At 44.6% G+C, this 19,949-nt stretch overlaps 1 protein-coding gene across 3 annotated transcripts; it reads left to right on the top strand.

Moving 5' to 3' along the window:
* The first annotated feature begins 1,022 nt into the window (after positions 1–1,022).
* Ccdc70 (coiled-coil domain containing 70) lies at positions 1,023–6,247 on the top strand. Of its 3 annotated transcripts, none has more exons than XM_056984883.2 (2): positions 1,023–1,280; positions 4,520–5,441. In XM_056984883.2, the coding sequence occupies exon 2, from the start codon at positions 4,598–4,600 to the stop codon at positions 5,267–5,269; it is 672 nt and encodes a 223-aa protein (XP_056840863.1). In that variant the 5' UTR covers positions 1,023–1,280; positions 4,520–4,597; the 3' UTR covers positions 5,270–5,441. The 3 variants fall into 3 exon arrangements, with proteins under 3 accessions (XP_056840863.1, XP_063131719.1, NP_001407861.1); XM_063275649.1 differs by lacking the exon at positions 1,023–1,280 and adding an exon at positions 1,563–1,658; NM_001420932.1 differs by lacking the exon at positions 1,023–1,280 and adding an exon at positions 2,091–2,232 and having other exon boundaries at positions 4,520–6,247.
* The last annotated feature ends 13,702 nt before the right edge of the window (positions 6,248–19,949 follow it).

The raw sequence follows: 19,949 nt of genomic DNA, 5'->3' as shown, positions 1-19,949 counted from the left end.
CCCTGCCATGTGGAACCTCATAAGAAATCACAGCATGTACATAGGAACAGAATAAAACAATGGTAGGGTAGAGAGGGGCGAAACAAGAAGTAGGTCAGAGAACAGAGGTAACAGAGATACAGGATACATAATTCCTGAGATAGAATTGTGTTGCCTGGAAGAGTTTTGATAAGTGCTGGAACCAGCTGGTCAGTCAATATGGAAACCATGACTGGAGTAGTGAGGATGATGATAGGAAAGGCAGAAAGAAGATGCAAGAGACAAGCATAGGAGGGTTGATGGTCAATACCATGCCAGTCATGAGGACTTTCTCAGTGTCTTTTAAAGGTAAGCAACGCAAAGCGTGACTAATTCGAGGGAGATAAAGAATGACCACAAATCCTTTGCTGGCAAGTTTATGGTACACGATATCTATGTTTGACTAAGGCCATTAACCACAAGCAGGAAGTCAGTCAATGTTAACTCCAGAAGTGCTCCCTACTGACAAGGAAGTAAATTTTAGGTGCTCTTAACTCACTATCCCCCAAATGACAGTGATATATCTCTGTGAAATATCAGATCTGTTCATTTTCTGGGTTGTAGCAAAAATTTCACTACGTTGAAAAAAAATCTGGTGTTGAAAATGGAAAAACTAAGTGGGGAGCTTAATGGTATATTTAATCTGATGGGAAAGGGATGCATGAACTCCAAAGCAGGTCCACTGATATTCTCCAGTCCAAAAGACAGAAAGAAGGAAGCCAAATAAATAAAGTTTCGGACTTGTGGGCCACCATCAGCTGCAAACTGAGGAATAATGTAAGTCCCAGAAAGGGGCAAACAGATAACCAAACCTGCCTGACATTTGGTGAAGAACTAAGTAAAGTCTTCCAATACCAAAGAATCCCAACAAAGTCAACCGGGATAAACTAAAGAGACACAGAGCAAGTCACATCCTAGTCAAACCACCAAAGGCAAGACCAAACACAGCAAGAGTCCTCCATTCCATTGCCCTTCCTGAAACAACAGGTGAAATCCAAGGTAACAGGTACCATTGGCAAAGTCTGAGGTGAATGATGCTAACATCTTTCCAACCTGTTGGGGTTCGATCCTTTTCAAGGGTCCCCAGTCCAGGGCCTCATCTTGATCTCCAACCTGTGACTCAGAACTGAGAATGAATGAAAGGGTCACTGCAAGGACTGCTGGGATGAGCCCAGAAGACGCATCACTGTGACTCTGATGTGACAATGTCCGCCTGCCCTCTGAGGGCTACAGGGTCCTCCCAGTTGGGAAACAGCTAAGCAGTAAGTAACCTTAAAAATAAGTTCTAGCCTGGTGTGGTGATGAAGGCCAGACACATTTTTTATTGAATTTAAAAGTATCTATATAAGCACATAGTCGTTTCTATTGTCCTTGATATATAGTACATATATAAAGACTCAATCTCACCTATTTTATTTCTTTTTAAGAGTATTTGGGTTTTTTTACATTTGTGTGTGTGTGTGTGTGTGTGTGTGTGAGAGAGAGAGAGAGAGAGAGAGAGAGAGAGAGAGAGAGAGAGAGGAGAGAGAGAGAGAGAGAGAGAGAGAGAGAGAGAGAGAGAGAGAACAACTTGTAGGAGTTTTCTCTCTCCTTCCATTCTGTCGATTCCGGGAATCAAATACAGGTCGTCAGGCTGGGCAGTAAGTGCTTTTACCCACTAAGCCACCTTGCTATGCTTCCCAAAGATAATGTAGTGGTCACTTGATAAAAACTTGGGGATAATTTTTTCCTCTACTATTCTATTTCAGGAAACTAACATCCATTGAGCTGCTGTTTCTTGAACATCTGCTCTGTGGCAGAAATCATACTAGGCACTGTGCCTAGGGATGTCAGAGTGCCACCAACTGGGCAGGAGGGTAGTTCTGAGTCTGAGAGGCTGTGAGGAGAGGCTGCCTAGAGAAGGCATCTCCTCACCTAAATCTGGAGGGAGGGATCCACTAGGTCAGTTAGTTCAGGGGGAGGGGGACTAATGGAATGGAAGTGAAGAACTTAGGATAGTCCAAGGATTCTAGACAAAGAACCCCATAGTGACACAAACAAAATCAAAATTCTGAATCAGTTATAGTCACCCCACACTTTTTACTATCTGCCGGGCTACAGAGACAGCAGGAAAATATATCCACACATAATGTCAAGTATATCATGTAATGGTAGGACACTGGCAGATAAACACGGAGAAGAAGAAAGGAACAAGAATTGAAGCCCGCCCAGAAGGTGAAGGAATCCTTAGAAGGGACATAGTTGGTGCTTTGGTACAGAAGTAAAAATGTTCAGGTCGTCTCTAGAAAACTATGTCACATGGAGCAGAGTAGAGACGGGGGAAAGTAAAGATATAGACAGAGTTGGTTGGCTCTTCTTTTCAGGCTCTAGAGTATTTGATGGTTTAGAAGCAGGTATGATACAATAGTACAAAACCTTAGTAATCCAACGAGGGGAGACTACACTGTCCAGGCAGATATCTAGAGAGCAAGATCAACACCAGAAACCATAGAAGCAGAGCCACATATCCTACCTACAAGTGGCTACCGGAAGATGGAGCAGAAAAGTGTGTGCCTCCAAGAGATGTGAAGGGTCAGAAACGATAGGGCTTGGTGGCTGAGAAGTCTGGTATAGGAGGGAAAGAGGTCAGAGGTGAGCCTCTGGCTTCTGGTTTGTGTTACTGGAGTGAGGTGAGGTCAACAGCCACACACATAGCATAGCTATGGTCTTTTCCATACACACCCACGTATACACACACACACACACACACACACACACACACACACACACACACACACCATTGGTAAGGTTCACCGTCCAATTGCCCGGTGCCTTGTAGCAAACAGTTTTCACATACAAGCCTCCCAGTGTGAGTGAACACGGACATATTGGGGGAGGGGGTGCTTCATTCCCTGATCCCGTGCCAGGAGAGAAGGGGAACACAGGGCAAGTCCGGATCATGCTGCTCTACAGTGTGGGGCTTTAGTGAAGACCACTGAGGCCAAGAGCTCAGCTTTCGAGAAGCACACAGTGAGATCTGTGCACCTGAGCACACACACTAGCTACATTCAGCTTTCCCTGTCCTCTAGGCAATCATCTTGCTCACCCTGTGACCGGCCTTGGTGCTTAGCTAAGTTATGGGCTACCTGGATATTTGCCACTTTGACTACACCACAGTGTTTAGAATCCTAATCCTCCCCCTTCTGCTCCACCTTCCTACTTCCCCCTTTCCACTCTTCCCTTTCCTTTCTTCCATTTCTTTTCCTTCCTTTTTTCTTTTCCTTTTCCTTCACCTTCTCTTCCCTTCTTCCACTTCCGTGTCTTCTCTTCCCATTTCTAATTTTCCTTTTTCCTCTCTTGTCTCTTCTCCGTGCCTCTTCCCATCTTTCTTCTCTTTTTCTCTCTTCTTTTCTCTTTAACTGGTGCTTAGGGGTTTTTTATGAACATATTTTTATATGACACATATACAGTCACTACCCAAGCAAAGAAACAAGACACTGTCCTGTCCCCTCCGCCCCCCAGCTCTTCTCAGATTGGCACTAATCACTGCCTGAATCATTACTCGATCCCTGAAATGTTCCCCTGCCAACCACTATCCTGTTTAAGCTCACGTAGTTGCTTGTATTCTTTGGGCTATAACTCAAGTATGTCTCCCTATACAGTAGGGGTTTTTGCTTGTTTGGGATCTTTATTCTTTCAAATCCCTTGATTCTTTCACCACAGTATTCATAGGCTTCATTCATGGTGTTGTACTTCTGCTGCGTATTGAAGGAATTTACCACCGTGTTGTATTGCTTCTGCCTGTCACGGATTGGGCTGTTTCCAGACTGAGTGTAGACAAACTACTTGAATATGTGGTGTCTGTGCCCTACTCACAAATTAGAAGTTCCCTTCAGTTGGCATCTGGAAGTGAAACTGCTGGCTCATTTGTGTCATAACTAAGTAGCAATATCATGTGAGTGGTTTTTCAGGTTCCACAGCCTCACCAATATTTGGCATTGTCTCACTTTTTCTCATTTAACCTCTGTTTATTGAACATGCTTTTTTGTTAAAATAATTTCCCTCCCTCCATTGGTGGGGCTCCCCATCCAATTGGCCAGGTGTCTTGTGAAAACAATTTTCATACAAACATGAATGACCAGGAACCCCCAAGACAGAATTAAGATGAATCTTGAGTGGCTTTGACAAAAATGAACCCTCTAGAGACTGTGGCAACTTACTACTTAAATGGAGAAAGCAAATGACCTGTAATCCTTCCCTTAAATTATCACATCACCCTTGTGTTCTTTTATTCCTAGTTTAGCACCAGTGTTTTTGTTGTGTGAGATTGTTTTGGAACACTAGACTTTGTATCAACCAGCTAAAAGCCACGGCCACCCAGCATTCTTCTGTACTAAAGATTCTTTCACCAATACAACTAAAAGAGCAATGACTAAATTCTCTCATATAAGACAGCATGTTCCCAAGCACTGTTCTCTGGTGAATGTTGCTCATAGATGTCTTCTCTCTGATGTACTCACAGGGTTTGGCCAACTGACCTGGACGTGGCCAACAGCCCTGACCTCCAACACAGCCATCCACCATTCCAGCTGATTGGGAGATGTTTCCCTTCAAGGTGAGCAAATGGATGGGGCTGGCCTGCCTCCGTTCACTGGTACTGCCCTCACCCAGTATCCGTCAGAAGAAATTAATACACAAGCTACAGGAGGAAAAGGCTTTTCGAGAAGAGATGAAAATTTTCCATGAGAAAATAGAAGACTTCAGGGAAGAGATCTGGGAGTTCCGAGGCAAGATCCGGGCTTTCCGGGGCCAGATTCTGGGTTTTTGGGAAGAAGAGAGACCTTTCTGGGAAGAAGAGAAGATCTTCTGGAAGGAAGAAAAAACCTTCTGGGAAATGGAAAAATCTTTCCGGGAAGAAGAGAAGACTTTCTGGAAAAAATACAGAACTTTCTGGAAGGAGGACAAAGCATTCTGGAGAGAGGACAATGCTTTATGGGAAAGAGACCGGAATCTCCTTCAGGAGGACAAGGCCCTATGGGAGGAGGAAAAAGCCTTGTGGGTAGAGGAAAGAGCCCTGCTTGCAGAAGAGAAGGCTCTGTGGGAAGATAAGAAGTCCCTCTGGGAGGAAGAGAATGCCCTCTGGGAGGAAGAGAAAGCCCTCTGGGTGGAAGGTGGTGGCTTCCATCTCCTTGGGGAGCAGAGGCCCCAGAACGGTCCCTACAATGTCAATGAAGAGTCACAGTCAACCCCCTTCCCCCGAGGCCGTGCTTAGTGAACGCTGGACAGAGAGGGCCATGGGTGCAGACATCACTGGTTGGGATTGAAGTCCAGGGTGACCCCCATGTACTAGAAGAAATAGACATTAATTTGTCTCTTTGCCATGAAAGAGATAATAAAGTCTTGAAGAGGTTTGAAAAACAGCTCTTCAAGGAAGGTTGGCTTCATTCTCCCTGCCATGTCATCTGATTCTGTGATTCTTGTACCTAATCCTCCAGATTGTCACTGGCCACTGGGGCTGGCAACAGATAGTTTCTCATTGTCCTTTGTGTAGGGGTTTGTAGGGTTGTATAAAATAGACTCAATGTCAGACCCAGACATACAGGGAGGAGCTGAGACATCCTGCCTTTTCCACCCTGTGACGGTGACCACTTTGGCTAGTCTGGGAGGCCTGAGTTGGGCTTCTTCTATAAGTCTGTCAAACTCCTGGAAGTAAGAGAAAGGGGCTTTAACAATGGCCAGAGGCCCAAGAACATTCTTTACAAGCACTAACCTTTTCTAAGAGTGGAGACAAAAGTAGACTGGTGGGATGATCCAGGAGTTATGACAGTCTTGTCTCTGTATCCTTGCACTCAAATAGCTTTCACTGTATGTGACTCTGGGTTTTCAGTTCCTTAGCCCTGTCCCACTGACTTGTGTAAGCTTTCCTACTACTCTGGGTTGACAGAGAAATCACAGCATCCATTGATGAGAGAACAGAGACCCCAGAAAGGCAAAGTGATTACACGTGGCCAGGAAAAGAACATATATACTCTGCCCTAGTATCCAGATCTTTCTCTAATGCAACCTGGCTCATGGGAGTTCTCTTCAGAGACCATTTACCATAATAGGTAGTGAGTCTAGTAAGGGAGTCGGGTCACTGGAACTGTGTTCTTGAAGAGGACAGTGTTTAACACAGGCATCAAAGCAACAGAACAAGCAGCCATGGATCAAGACCTCCAAAGCTGTAGGCTCAAATAAACTTTCCAATCTGGAGGGTGATAACCTTGGGTATTGTGTGTAGTAATGAAAAACTTGCTGACTTGTAGAGAGAACAAGATGATGGTTTAGACCCTCAGATCTCAAAACTGATCGCTGAGGCTCAAACCCATGCAGATCTAGTCTGAGTGGATGTGGAGTGGCAGGAACACCCAGAGCAGCAAAAGGTAAAAATCAAGCAGGCCCCGGATTCTACCACATGGGGAAAAATCAGAGAGTAGTGAACACCAAATGAAAAGTATGAGCTAGGAAGAACAGCTTAGCAGGAAAGTGTTAACTTGGCATGTGTGAGGTCATGGTTTTTATTCCTAGGATGCCAAGAAAGGGAATGGAGCATAAAATATAAAGCAGTTTGAAGCAGGAATTAGAAGTACACACTGAGTAGAAATGACCCTCTCCTCCGTTTCCCAACGAGACTACCAGAAGCAACAGCTGTCATTTGACAAGTGCCTGGAGAAGCTACCCAGAGAGGGTGTGGGTCTCACCGATTGTCTGCTACCCAGCACACAGTTGTAACCTTTCACTATGTCAGGTTCTGCTCTTCCAGGTCTAAGTAAGAAAATGGGCAGGTCAATGAGCCAGCGTGTCTCTACATGGTGAAGGCCTGGAAAGACAGGCTCGTGGAGCAATTCCCTGCTTTTTTTGTAAGCTACTTGAAAGCATGCCTGGGAACTTGTAGAAAAGTTTCCTAGAGGGGAAGATGGCTTGGAGAATCTTACCAAGATAGTAGGGATGATCTAGATGCTAAGACATTGTAGGTACAGAGAATGGGAAAGCACAGTGCTTTGAGGAACTGCAAATGCTGGGTTAAAGGGGCAGGGTGGGGGGAGGAGAGGCATAGACTAATGAGTTATAAAAGAATACTGGTGGGAAATCCAGGAGCAGTGTGAGCAACAGAGAGCCACTGAGGGGTGGCAGGGGAGAGGAAGATATATTTAAAGGTAAGGTGCTAGAGACCAAATCCACCGCCTTACATGTGCTAGAAGAATTGGCCGCCACTGTTACACCTCCAGCTTGGGCTTGAATCTTAGAAATGGCATCTGATTGTTCACATGGAACTCACAGAGAAATGGCCTGGACCTCACCTGGGAGCATCTCCTAGAAAGAGACTCACAGGCCTTGATCCAATCTATCGAATTGGGGTCCTGTTGAATAAGGTCCCTGGGTTTATTGTCTGACTTTAAATTTGACAGCATATTTCTATAATCAGAATGAGCACAGGAGAGGGCAGTGGAGAAATGGTGAGACCAGTCTTCTGGACACAGCAGAGTCCAAGGAAAGGTGATGGATTGGGATAAAGCAGGAGCGGGGTTAGGACAGGAAGAAGCCACATCTTGGACAGCCATTGAAAGACAGATCGGTATCTATTGGCTAAGGGATAGATAGGACTGAAGGTCATAGGAGAAGCAGATAACCAAGATGTGGGCTCCTCGCAGACAATGAAGGGATCATTGTGCCTGCCTGATACTAGGAAGACCCAAAGGGATAAGGAAAGTAAAGAGCATAATCTAGGACATGCAAGACTGCAGGTCTCCATAACCTGTTTGGTCAGTGCTTGGATCCCCTGGAGCTGGAGGTGTAGGAGGTTGTGGGTTACCCAGTATGGGCTTTGAAACGCTAGACCTCTGGGAATGAAACTCTAGACCTCTGGAATAGTAGCAAGCACTCTTAATCACTGTGCCTTCTCTTTAGCCATGTCACTAAATTTTATTTTATTTTATTTCTCTTGAAATCAATTTTTTTGTTTTTTCATATATTTACATTTCAAATGTTGTTTTCCTTCCAGGCCTCCCCTCCACAACCCCACATCTCATCCCCCTCCCCCAATGTCTTTTCAAATGAGTCAATAGGAATATCTCTACGCCTGCTTCCTAAATGTAAGCATATAGAGACATCGTGGCTTTTCCTAACTTATCTTAATTAATTAAAATAATTAATTTTACTTTCCCAACTCAGATAGTCCACTTTCTTATAATCATCAAAGCTCTGAGTTAGTCTGAGTCCTCAAACTCAGGAAGATAGTGAGCTGACCAAGGCAATCCCATCTTCCTCTAGCTTACTGCAGTTTGTGTGTTTCACCAAACTGCTCCCTGGCCCTGCTAACCACATTCGGCTGAGCAGACTGTTCTAGTCCAGTCACCCCTGCAGCTCCAAGAAGTCCGTTGTTTTACTAAACCAGAGTTGTTAAAGTCTCTGTTAGGAAAAACTACTGAACCTTCTACCCCTGGTATGAAAATAAAGTCTCAATCTGACTATCACTGAAGGGCACTCTCCTGTGTCTGTAAGATGAGAGACATCTGGAGGCCTCAATGAGACAGTCATTCAATGCTAAGCTACACTTTGGCTCTCTCCATTGGTGAGCTGTTACAAGGGAGATATCTACTAAGACATTCCAGGGCCCTGTGCCTCTCATACTGGGACTGGAGACCAGTTCTAAGATGGACACTGTGTTTCTTGACCTCCCAAGAGGTAGGTTCTGATATATAGGCTAGATCTCTGGTCTGGTCTAATAAATCCTGATGAAGATTCCTCTCTGGCACCTTCCTCCAAAAGTCAAGATTGTAGTCTTAGGATGTTCTGGTCAGAAATTTCTGTGGATGACTGACTGACTGGACAGTACAACGTACCAATTCTGCCTCAGCTGTTGTTCTGTGCCTCTCCACTTTCCTCTGAACCTCCTTGGAGACTAGAGGGTGAGCCAGCCATCCCCCAGATCTCACTTTGGTTAATGGCAACCAGAAGCCAACCTGGGCACTCTTTCTTCTTTCCTCTGGAGTAGTTCTTCTGCCCTGGTCACCTACACTAGGACAGGCAACCCAACCTTTATTTTTTTCTTTTTGTTTTGTTTTAATGGTTCTATTAGCCATATGGTAAACTACTCTCTACTTCCTCCTGGTTCCACCACATTTCCCCTCCCCTGTCTCTTCTAACTCCTGGTCTCCTTGGTTCCAGATCCCTTGGGATTACCTTCTCAACCCCACAGACTCATCACGCTGGAACAATCTTTTGACACCTCCTCCTTTCCTTTGTTGTTCTGCTAACTGTGCTGTTTAATTCCAGCTCAGACATGGGGTGGAGGGGAAGCTCAGTCACTCGGACATGGGGTTGGGGGAAGCTCAGTCACTCAACTGCCTCCTCTCCAATGTATGTTTAAAAAGGTTTCTCTTTGGGATTTGGTGATGACTACAGTCAGTGTCACCAAGAAAGCTCCATAAATTGGCCGCCTTATGGCATAGGCACGACCCAATGGTTCTTAGACCCCACATCACTAGACCTGTCTGTCTTGTGGTTACAGGAAGCCCTGATACCCAGACCATTTCCCCTACATTGATCAATGGTTAGCCCTAATACAACCCCTCCTTCACACTGAAAGTTTTCACTCTGAGCCATCATCCCAAAGATGACTTCTCCACTCATTTTTTTTGTCTACTACCTCATGTCATCATTCTACCTTTATAGTAAGGATGAGGGTACAGCCTCCCGCTCACCCCTTCTTGCATCGTCCTCCTTCATCTCTACCGCTCCCCATGGCTTACGGTCTTGATCCCAAGACCAAGCTCAGTCAATTCCTGTCCCCTGCTCTCCTATCCACCCCCTTCTATAGACCAACAAGAATGTTTGTTCCTAGCTTATGAGTGACCTCTATGACAAAACACTATAAAATGGATAGATTCCAAATGCCTTGATCTCTTAACAGACCCCAGGCCTTCATCTCTTTCATCAAGTCTACTCTACAAATCCACTTAGAATGACTGCCAGCAACTGCTTTTGACTGTTCACATCCAAGCCATGAAATGTTTTGAGATTTTCTTGGCCACAGCTGCCTGTAAGGAGTAGAAAAATAACTTTGAGGTTTTTCCCTTCCACCCACCCCAAATGGGACCCTAATACGCCCACTGGGCCTTCCTTGAATGCTTAATGGGAAGCTTTTAAAAACATTCGTTCCTTTTGACACTGTAGCCATGAGAACAACTGGGCTCTACATTTGGCTTTTGTTACCCAATCTTCTCTAGGATCCAGGGATAAAAAGCTCCAAAGACTTGAGAGTTTCACAGGGCATAAACACTTTGCAGCTTCTAGAAGTGCCAAAAAGGTTTTCATAATTGAGATGAAAAATAAAAACAGACAGCTCAGACTGTAGATGGGCAGCACAACGACAAGCTAAAATCATGGTTGCTACCTCCAGAGTTGGCCCATTCTGAACCAAAGGATGACCTCATCTAGAGAAAAGGTGAACCTTGATGAGAAAAATAGGTGAAAATAAAAAACAGCCTGCACAAGAACAAGATCAATGTGTTTACTGCAAGCCAAAGAGCTTTTGGAAAAATGATGTTTCAGTTGTCACAGGAAGGTCCTGGCCGTTCTAGACACTGGGGGATCAATAATGAGTCAGATGGAGGACACCTGGGCTCTGTTCTCCTAGGTATCCAGGAGCTCTTACAGCATCCGAGGGAAGCCACTTAATCTAATTGGTAGTGGGAACAAACTCTCTATTTAAAACATGCTAGGGTGGCTTTCCCAACAGAAATTCTACTCAGGCAGCAACTGGTAGCCTGGGACTACCACTTCATACTTGAAAGCACCATGAATCTGGGTCACAAGAAAGTATCCATGAGGACACAGTGAAACTGCCCAATTGGACCACTTCATAGACAGAAAAAAAAGTTGATTGGGGAAACAAACAAGCTGTCTCCAACAATAAAGGATGACAGCTCAGTGGGAAAGCAAGCAGATTTGATATGATAGTTAGCAAGATGGGGGTCTTTGAGTTGATGCGACCTGTTCAGATGAATCGGGAATGAGAAGCTCTTGTATCTTGTAGTTGACTGTTGAGGGCACATAAGGAATGTAGTGGTTTTCCTGATAAACAGAAAGCTGCCTTATATGATTCCTATGGAATGCTGAATTTAAGTTTCTGTTAGCCTTCTGTTAACCCAGAGTCCTTCTGTTTAGGAAATTATCACCACCACTGCCACTTTGGAGACCAACTTTGGACTTCCTGCTGGTGGGATTGCAAGTTGGCAAAGCCACTACAGAAATCAGTGTGGAAGTTACTTAAAAAGCTAGAAAAAGGCCTATCAACTATGTGATCTATCTATAAAACTCTTGGCAACATGCCCAAAGAACCCTATATCCTACTCTAGACTTACTTACTCGCCTGTGTTCATTACTGTTCTATTTACAATAGTCAGAAAGTGGAAACAGCCTAGACACCTCTCAGTGGATGACTAAATAATGAAAATCTCTCTCTCTCTCTCTCTCTCTCTCTCTCTCTCTCTCTCTCTCTCACACACACACACACACACACACACACACACACACACAGGGATACTTTTCAGCTATTAAAAAACAGAAAATTAGGAAATTAGCAGATAGCCAGGTGGAACTGGACATAATCATTATGAGGTAACCAGACTCATAAAAACCATGTTTTCTCTTGTGTGTGGATGCTAGTTTTGAATCTTAGGTATGTGTGTTTTCTGAATACCCTTAGAAGTTGTGGAGTTATCAATGGGCAATGGGGGTGGTATTTTAAGAACTTGGAGATAAAATGCAGTGGTGTGAAGGATTAATGGAAAATAATGAAATGGGAAGGGATAAACTGGGGTGGAGAAGAGGAGGGCAGGGTAAAAGTAAGAAAGAAATAACAAAAACATGATAGAGAAAGAGGGAATGCAAAGAAAGGGGGAAAATGAATGAAATGTAGTAGGGAAACACACACAAGTGAGAGACAGGGGGAGGAAGAAAGAAAGGGGAGGGGAGGGGGAAAACAGAACATAACCCAGGACCTCCCATCTTTACATAAAGACATCTGTGGTGGTTTGAACATGCTTGGCCCAGGGAGTGGCACTATTTAGAGGTGGAGCCATGTTGGAGGGTGTCAAAGGGACATGTGTCATTGTGAGGGTGGCCTTTGAGAGCCTCCTGCTAGCTGCCTAGGACAATCTGCTCCTGACTTCCTTTGGATGAAGATGTAGAGCTCTCAGGTCCTCCAGGTGCCTGCCTGGACACTGCTGTGCTTCCTGCCATGGTGATAATGGACTGATCCTCTAAACCTGCTTGCCAGCTCCAATCAAATGTTGTCCTTATAATAGTTGCCTTGGTCATGGTGTCTGTTCAGAATAGTAAAACCCAAACTAAGACAGAAGTTGTGTACCAGAGCCTGGGGTCTTGCTGCAATAGGCCTGGCTATGCTTTTGTTTGGAGGAATATGGACTTGGGGGCTTTGCAAACTAGTGGAATGCTTTAAGTTGGGCTTAATGGGCCATACCAGTAGAAGCCTAGAAGAGTGTTCCTGAGTGTGTTTTGAACTGTGGGAACCTAGCTCAAGTGGTTTCAGAGAAGACTTTTAGTATGTGGCCTAGAGACTGTTCTTGTGATATTTTGGTGAAGAATGTGGCTGTTTTTTGCCATTGTCTGAAGAATCAGCCTGAGGCTAAGGGGAGCAGATTTAGATTAATTGCTTTGACAAAGAAATTCTCAAAACATCCTGGCATAAATTCTGTTGTGTGGTTACTAAAGTTCAATCTGATGAAGAGCATTTTAATGAAAAGTAGCAAACATAGAAAAGGAAAATACAAAATGTATGGCTCAAAGAAAACAGAGTGAAGCTAAATTCTGTGTTAAAGGTTATTAAATAGAATTTAGGGAGTAGTGACCTTGGGGCAAGATCCCACCCATCTAAACTTATGCTTTTGCAGTTGAAGAAGGGATAGTTATATTTAAACATTATTATGACCTAATTATTGTTTTCATTCAGATTCTTAATCTGGAATGGACTATGGCCCAGATATAGAGGGCACAGGCTTTTGATCCAGATCTTGAGCAATAGTGGCATTAAAAGCTTTGGCCCAGGCATGGTGGTTCACACCTTTAATCCCAGGAGACAAAGGCAAACAGATCTCCGAATTCAATCACAGACTGGGACAGAGCAAATTCTAGGTGAAGAAAAGCCTAAATCCGGGCATGGTGGTACACACCTTTAATCCAAGGAGACAGGCATGAAGATCTCAGAGTTCAAGGTCAATCTACAAAGCAAGTTCCAGGACAGCCAAGCCTAGGCAGTGAAGCAGGTGGAAAGCAGGCAGCTGATGATAATGAAATGGGCGCTATGCTCCAGCTCCCAAAAATAGCAGAACTCAGCAGCTGCGGCCGTTTGGTCTGGCTTTAGAGTCAAGAATATAAGGGACTACTGGGACAATTGATGCTGGTTATCTGGAGCTAAGGAATTAGTGGTGATTAAGAAATGTGGGGTTCAAATTGAACCCCTTCTGGGACCCCTTGAATGAGACCCACAAAGGTGGTGATCAATGCAAAAGCAAGAGATTTACTTCAATGTGCTGGGGTTGCCTCCCTTTGGAGAGAGGCAACCCTGAGCAGACTCTAACAGGGAGTTATATACTTTGCAAACAATTGGGGCAGAATTTGCACAGTGGTAACTAGGCAGGGTACTATGCACATTTGGTGGAGAGAAACAACTTTCAGATCGACTCAGTGTACTGTTCAGGACCTTCAGTTGGGAGTCAGGTAGCTTTGTGTGACCGTTTGGCTTGCAGCTGTTCCAGGAACTAAACCAGCTTTTTTTTCCTTCCTGGAAGGGAGGGGTCCTTGTGCTCAGAGATCTGTGGTGGGATTTTCCTACTGGCCTCAGGTTGACTCCAACTCTGGCTCTTTCAGAAGAGACCAGCATCACTGAAGTGAAATCTTCTGAGATGTGTTTTCTGAGAGCACAAAGAAGCTGTGTTCCAGAGATAGCTAAGGTTGAAGCTCCTGCTGCAGCTGGACTTGGTGATGGACAAATATCACCCAGGTGGTACTAGCTTTAAAAGAATGAAGAGGTCATGGAGAGCAGCTGAGGGTTGGCTCTGTGAGAGGCCAGGGAAAGACATTGGTGGAGGTGCAGCCTCAGATGCAGTTAACCACCCAGGACTGAATGGCTCATGCAAAGAAGTTGAGGCTTGGTATCATGGAGAGCCTATGAGAGGCTATTGGTGAAGCCTAGTTGCAATGGAAAACCAGTGTATTGGAGATGGCAGTGCCATGAGATGATCACCAAAAACAGTAGCAGCAGTGGAGTAGAGTAGAGTCAACCTGGACCTAGAGTGCTACAGAGGGCAGAGTTGGAGGAGTGATCCAAACCCTTTTGGGAAGCCCAGCTCATGGGTGGATCCCAGACATTGGAACAAGAAGCTATAAAGCTGGAGTTGCTTTGGAGGCCCCAAGATGTTAGAGATGCCAGAGCTGTGGGATATCTGCCAAGGAAAGTTGCTTACAGTGAATGGAACCAGCCCAGGATAAAGAATTGTGTTGTAGTCAGGAAAGCTGAAAGGAGTTGGACACCAGACATGGAGATGCAGAGTTTGGAGTTTGTCCAACTGATTTTTGGTCTTGCTTTTGTCCAGGATTTCTTTACTATGTCCTTTTGGAACGGTAATGTAGATCCTGTGATGTTGGAGGTATCAGATCTGCTTTTTGACTTTGATTTCATAAGAGATTACAGTAAAGAGATTATATGAATCTCAGAAGAGACTTTGAACTTTGGACTTCTATCATTGTTGAGACTTATAAACTATGAAACTTTTGAAGTTGGACTAAACATACTTTACATTATGCTATGCCTAAGTATGGCTCCCATAAACTCATGTGTTTGAATAAGCCTATGGGGGCCAGGGACTGGAATGTGTTGGTTTAAATTTGCTTGGCCCAGGGAGTGGCACTATTAGGAGGTATGGCCTTGTTGGATGAAGTGTGTCACTATGAGAGTGGGCTTGGAGACCCTCCTCCTAGCTGTCTGAGTACAGTATGCCCTTGTCTTCCTTTGGATGAAGATGTAGAACTCTCAGCTTCTCCAACTCCATGCCTGCCTGGACGCTGCTCTGCTTCCTGCCTTGATGGTAATAGACTGAACCTCCGAACCTGTAAGCCAGCCCCAACTAAATGTTGTCTTTTACAAGAGTTGCCATGGTTGTAGTGTCTGTTCATAGCAGTAAAACCCAAACTAAGACAACATCCCAAAAGACAAGAAGTGAAAATATGCAGTGAGAAAAAAATCACGCAGAAATAAATTCAGGATTGTGTCCTGAACACGAGTGTGTGTGTGTGTGTGTGTGTGTGTGTGTGTCAAATTTGTGACCCTCTTACCTCCACCTCCTGACACAAGGGTGAGTCCCATAATCAGTTCATTTGCTCAATACTGACCATTGATTTGATTGGGTTGAGGTGTGCCTAGGAAAGCAGTAAAGCACAGTTTGGGTGTGTCTGCAATGCTGTTTCTAACCTGAGCAGCACTATACAATAGACTAGGGACCTGGGTGGGATGGAACTGGGAGGAGGTAGCACACTAGTTCAGTCTCTCCCATTCCTCCCCTTTCCCGACCCCAGCTTCTAAAGTGAGCAGCCTCTTATTCCTGCCTTGCTCCTGGCCCAAATCAATAAGGCCAGTTGATGTCTCATTGAGCCCAAAAGAGTACAAAACAGAAACCCCTCCATTCCAAAGAAAACAAGGAATACAAGTGCAATAGTGTCTAAGTTAGGGTTTTACCTCTGTGAATGGACACCGTGACCAAGGCAAGTCTTATAAATGACAACATTTAATTGGGGCTGGCTTACGGGTTCAGAGGTTCAGTCCATTATCATCAAGGTAGGAACATGGCAGCATCCAGGCAGGCATAGTGCAGGAGGAGCTGAGAGTCCTGCATCTTTATCCAAATGAAGCCAGGAACAGACGGGGCATCCTCAGGCAGCTAGGAGGAGGGTTTTCAATCCCACCCACACCCACACAGTGACACACTTCTTCCAACAAGGTGACACCTTCTAATAGTGCCATATCCTGGGCCAAGCATATGCAAATCATCATAAATCATAAATAGTTAAACTAGATTTTTTAAAGATTAATTTTATGTGTATGTGTGTTTTGCCCACATGTATTTTTGTGCCCTGTGTGTGTCTGGTGCCCTGAGACACCAGAAGACAGCATTTCATCCTCTCCACTTTTCCCATTTTGTCAACCAGATCACCTGTACCCTGCTATACCCTTCTCTAATGTTCCAACACTCCCTACCCTGGCAAAGGTCTCTGTTTTATTTTTTTTCCCTTGTTTCTGCAGTAGCTCTAAGACACAAACTTACATCTAAAGATTTAGAGCAGAGAGCCTCTAGTGACAGAGAACTTGGGACCTTTGTTTTTCTAGGTCAGGGTTAATTTACTCAATAGCCTATTTTCTAGCTCCACTCATTAATCTGTAAGATTTATTTCATTTTTCTTTATGAATGAATAGTATTTCACTGTGTGTATGTGTGTGTGTGTGTGCGCGCGCGCGCGTGCGTGTACTTTTATTATCTATTGAGCAGTTGTGTCCCCTTCCAAGATACTGTGAATAGAGCAGCAATGAGCTAGAATGTGGACTCCTTTGGACATGTGCCAAAGAGTGTAGAGCTAGGCCATATGGTGGTTTTATTTTGGCTGTCAGAGAATTCTTCCCACCACTCCCTAAAAAAACCAAGGGCCAAAAAAATAATGAAGAGAATTTGGGTTCTGGCTGTGGACTGGGATATTGTTTGGTCAGGGAGACATCTGGTGGCTCTTAGATTAAATTGCGCTGTCTTGCCAAAGGACAGTACACAAGCTCTCTGCTGACCATGAGGGCTCAGCTTTGCCTCTGAAGGAAAGAGCTTTCCTCTTGGAGCATAGTGGACTGTGAGTTCTGAGGTCACAGTGACAGTGTAGGCACGCCCAGCTGTCTCCCCAGCATTTAGTTCAACAATGCTGCCGCTTGGTTCCCTGGCAATAAAAATAGTATGTATGCAGATGGCCTTTCTGAGCACTGTGAGAGACGGGGGCTGTAACATGTCACGACTATTCCTTCCTGGGGCCACTGTGTCATCTTGGTGGTCAAGGCTGGAGCACAGGAAGCATGGCGACTCTACCACATCTATATTCCGATGCATCCATGCACAAAGACAGGATATTCCTCTACAAAACCCAGTTCCTGAGCTTTCCTCCTGAAGCCAGGGTGGTTTATGGAGCAGCTCTCCACACCAACTTTCTGTTTCTACACTTAGAATTTTTGCCGTGACAGTGTTATGGATTGTATATGCTCAGCCCAGGGAGTGGCACTAATAGAAGGTGTGGCCCTGTTGGAGTAGGTGTGGCCTTGTTGGAGTGGGTGTGGCCTTGTTGGAGTGGGTGTGGCCTTGTTGGAGTAGGTGAATATGTGGGTTTTAAGGCCTCATCCTAGCTGTCTGGAAGCCAGTTTCTGCTAGCAGCCTTCAGATGAAGTCAGCCCCAATTAAATGTTATCCTTTATAAGACTTGCCTTGGTCATGGTATCTTTTCACAGCAGTAAAACCCTGTCTAAGACAAACAGTTAAAGGATTTTTTTGGTGGCACTGGGCTCAAACCAGGGATCTTGCACACGTTCGGCAAGAGCTCTACCCAACTTATACCCTCTTGGCCCATTTTACTTATGCTGAGAAAATATAATAGCCATATCTACCTCAGAGGGGGGGAAAATGTTGTTTCCATCGATCTTATTTTCATTTTAGTCCTTGAATGGATGCTTTTAAATTTTTTTGTTCAGCTTTTTTAATAGAAAAATAAAGGAACTCTGGGATTTCTCAGTATTACATATCCTTGCATTCTATTCTGTAATCCCAGCTGTGGTCACTGTCTTCACAAGAAGAACAAAGGCGGACAGTAGACATCTCTCTCCATGCAGTAACCCAAACAATGGTCCTTCCGGCTTTGCCCAAGCCCAGAGTGAAAACCTTTCCACCAGTCCCGAACCAGCTTACACAAAATGCCTGCAAAGAGACGAAGAACCAGTAGGCCACTCACTGTATTCCTCTGTGTATGTGCTCCAAGGAAAAGTGGGATTATGGGTGTATGCAAACAAACCTTTTATAATTCAGGAACTTTATGTACATTACAGAATTTGTCTTAGGGGATCATATTCGTTTTATTCTTATTTGTACAGGGGACTGAACCTAGCACTCTAGCCCCCGACATGGGTTTTATAGCCCCAAGTCTCCCCAGATCCTTTAATCAAGTAATCTTTCAAGTAAAAGTCACCTTTATTAATCTGAGTTCCTCGTTAAATTAGCTCAATAGTTTGGATGTCTGTTTTTTGACATGCCAAATATTTCCAGATGTCACTATAAATTAGAATTATCATTCATTTACTATAAAGGTAATCCTATCTTAATTCTTCAGTTTACCAGGAGTGGGAAGATGCCCAGATTCAGCCGGCTGCCTGAGTAAATGTTTCAGGGAAGCTTGCTAAATCCTCCCCACAGTGAGCAACAAAACACTCCTTCCACAACAATAGGTGGAAACTTCAGGTTCTGACTGTAAAGTCCTCTAGGGTGTGCTAGAGACCAAGCAGTGCATTTCTGGGCAAAATCAAAGCTTGTGAGTCAACCTACTAGGACTTCTCAACAGTACTAAATGCTATTCTGGCAGCAGACTCTTCTAGACTTTAGCAGAGGGGTTCAGACCAGGGCAAGGCAAGAGGGTTCCCACCAACTCATGTCCCCACTGCTAGAATCCTATCATTCTCTGTCCCCCAAAGAAGTCCCCAGCAATCAGGTAGCATGAGTTGACCATACAGACACAATAAGCAAGCCACTGGCAACTCCTGGATGAAAAGATACAACTTTATCCTCATACTTCATGGAAAGTTTTGAAGAGGGAACTGTTCTCTGGCCATTAGGAAAAAGAAAAATAGAAAAAAGAAAAAATGGGCTGGAGAGATGGCTCAGAGGTTAAGAGCACTGGCTGTTCTTCCCAAAGTCCTGAGTTCAATTCCTAGTAACTACATGGTGGCTCACAACCATCTGTAATGGGATCTGATGCTCTGTTCTGGGTGTGCAAGTGTACATGCAGGTAGAACTCTACACATAATAAAATAAATCTTATAAAAAAAACCTCACTTTAAATATCTAAAAAGTTATTTATTTGTATAATTATATAAATATTTTCATGTCTACATATGAACATGATGCTTATATTCTCAGAAGGTTTAAAAATCAAGACAATTAGATTCTTTAGAAAATGATCACCTTATTCCAAAACAGAGCTGTAGACAGAATAGATGGCGGGGGGGAGGGGGCAGAGGTCACTGAAGAGGGCGTGGGGGGGTGAAAATACTGAGAGTGCTACAGAACCCTGTTCTGGTGGGGAGTGGGGGAGGGGGAGGTTAGAAGATAAAGCTCAGCAAGCAGGGTCACTGATGACAACCAGGCCAGCCATGGGAAGTGAGGGGCTGTAACGTTGCGACCTACTGCACTCTAAGTTGAGGCTGCTAATCCACCTCCTAGCTTGTTCGCTTGTCCAGAGACAAGGACCCTCTCTCGTCCAGTTTACGCTCACCAAGCAAACTGATAAGTAAGGCAGCAGTGGAATTACAGAAGGGCCTGCGGAGCTCTCGGAACCGCCTATCGGCTGTGAGTTCCTGGGAAGGCACCGAGGCCCTCGGACCCTGTTTCCTTGTTTTCAAACATAGATGAGAGTATGGTGCTACTTTTGGGGCGGGGGTTGGAAGGAAGGTGAGTAACCCACAAAAGACTAACACTGGGGTTGGGGATTTAGCTCAGTGGTAGAGCGCTTGCCTAGCAAGCGCAAGGCCCTGGGTTCGGTCCCCAACTCCAAGAAAAAAAAAAAGACTAACACTGCCACGGCCAGTAAGGACATCCAATAAA

The sequence above is a fragment of the Rattus norvegicus genome, chromosome 16 (assembly GCF_036323735.1).
Source record: "Rattus norvegicus strain BN/NHsdMcwi chromosome 16, GRCr8, whole genome shotgun sequence".
In the NCBI taxonomy this organism is placed as follows: domain Eukaryota; kingdom Metazoa; phylum Chordata; class Mammalia; order Rodentia; family Muridae; genus Rattus; species Rattus norvegicus.
Note: the sequence above shows the minus strand (reverse complement) of the source record. Positions and strands in the feature narration are given on the sequence as shown.

Coding starts and splice junctions, on each gene's coding strand:
- Ccdc70 (NM_001420932.1), top strand. CDS start 4,598: ATGTTTCCCTTCAAGGTGAGCAAATGGATGGGGCTGGCCTGCCTCCGT.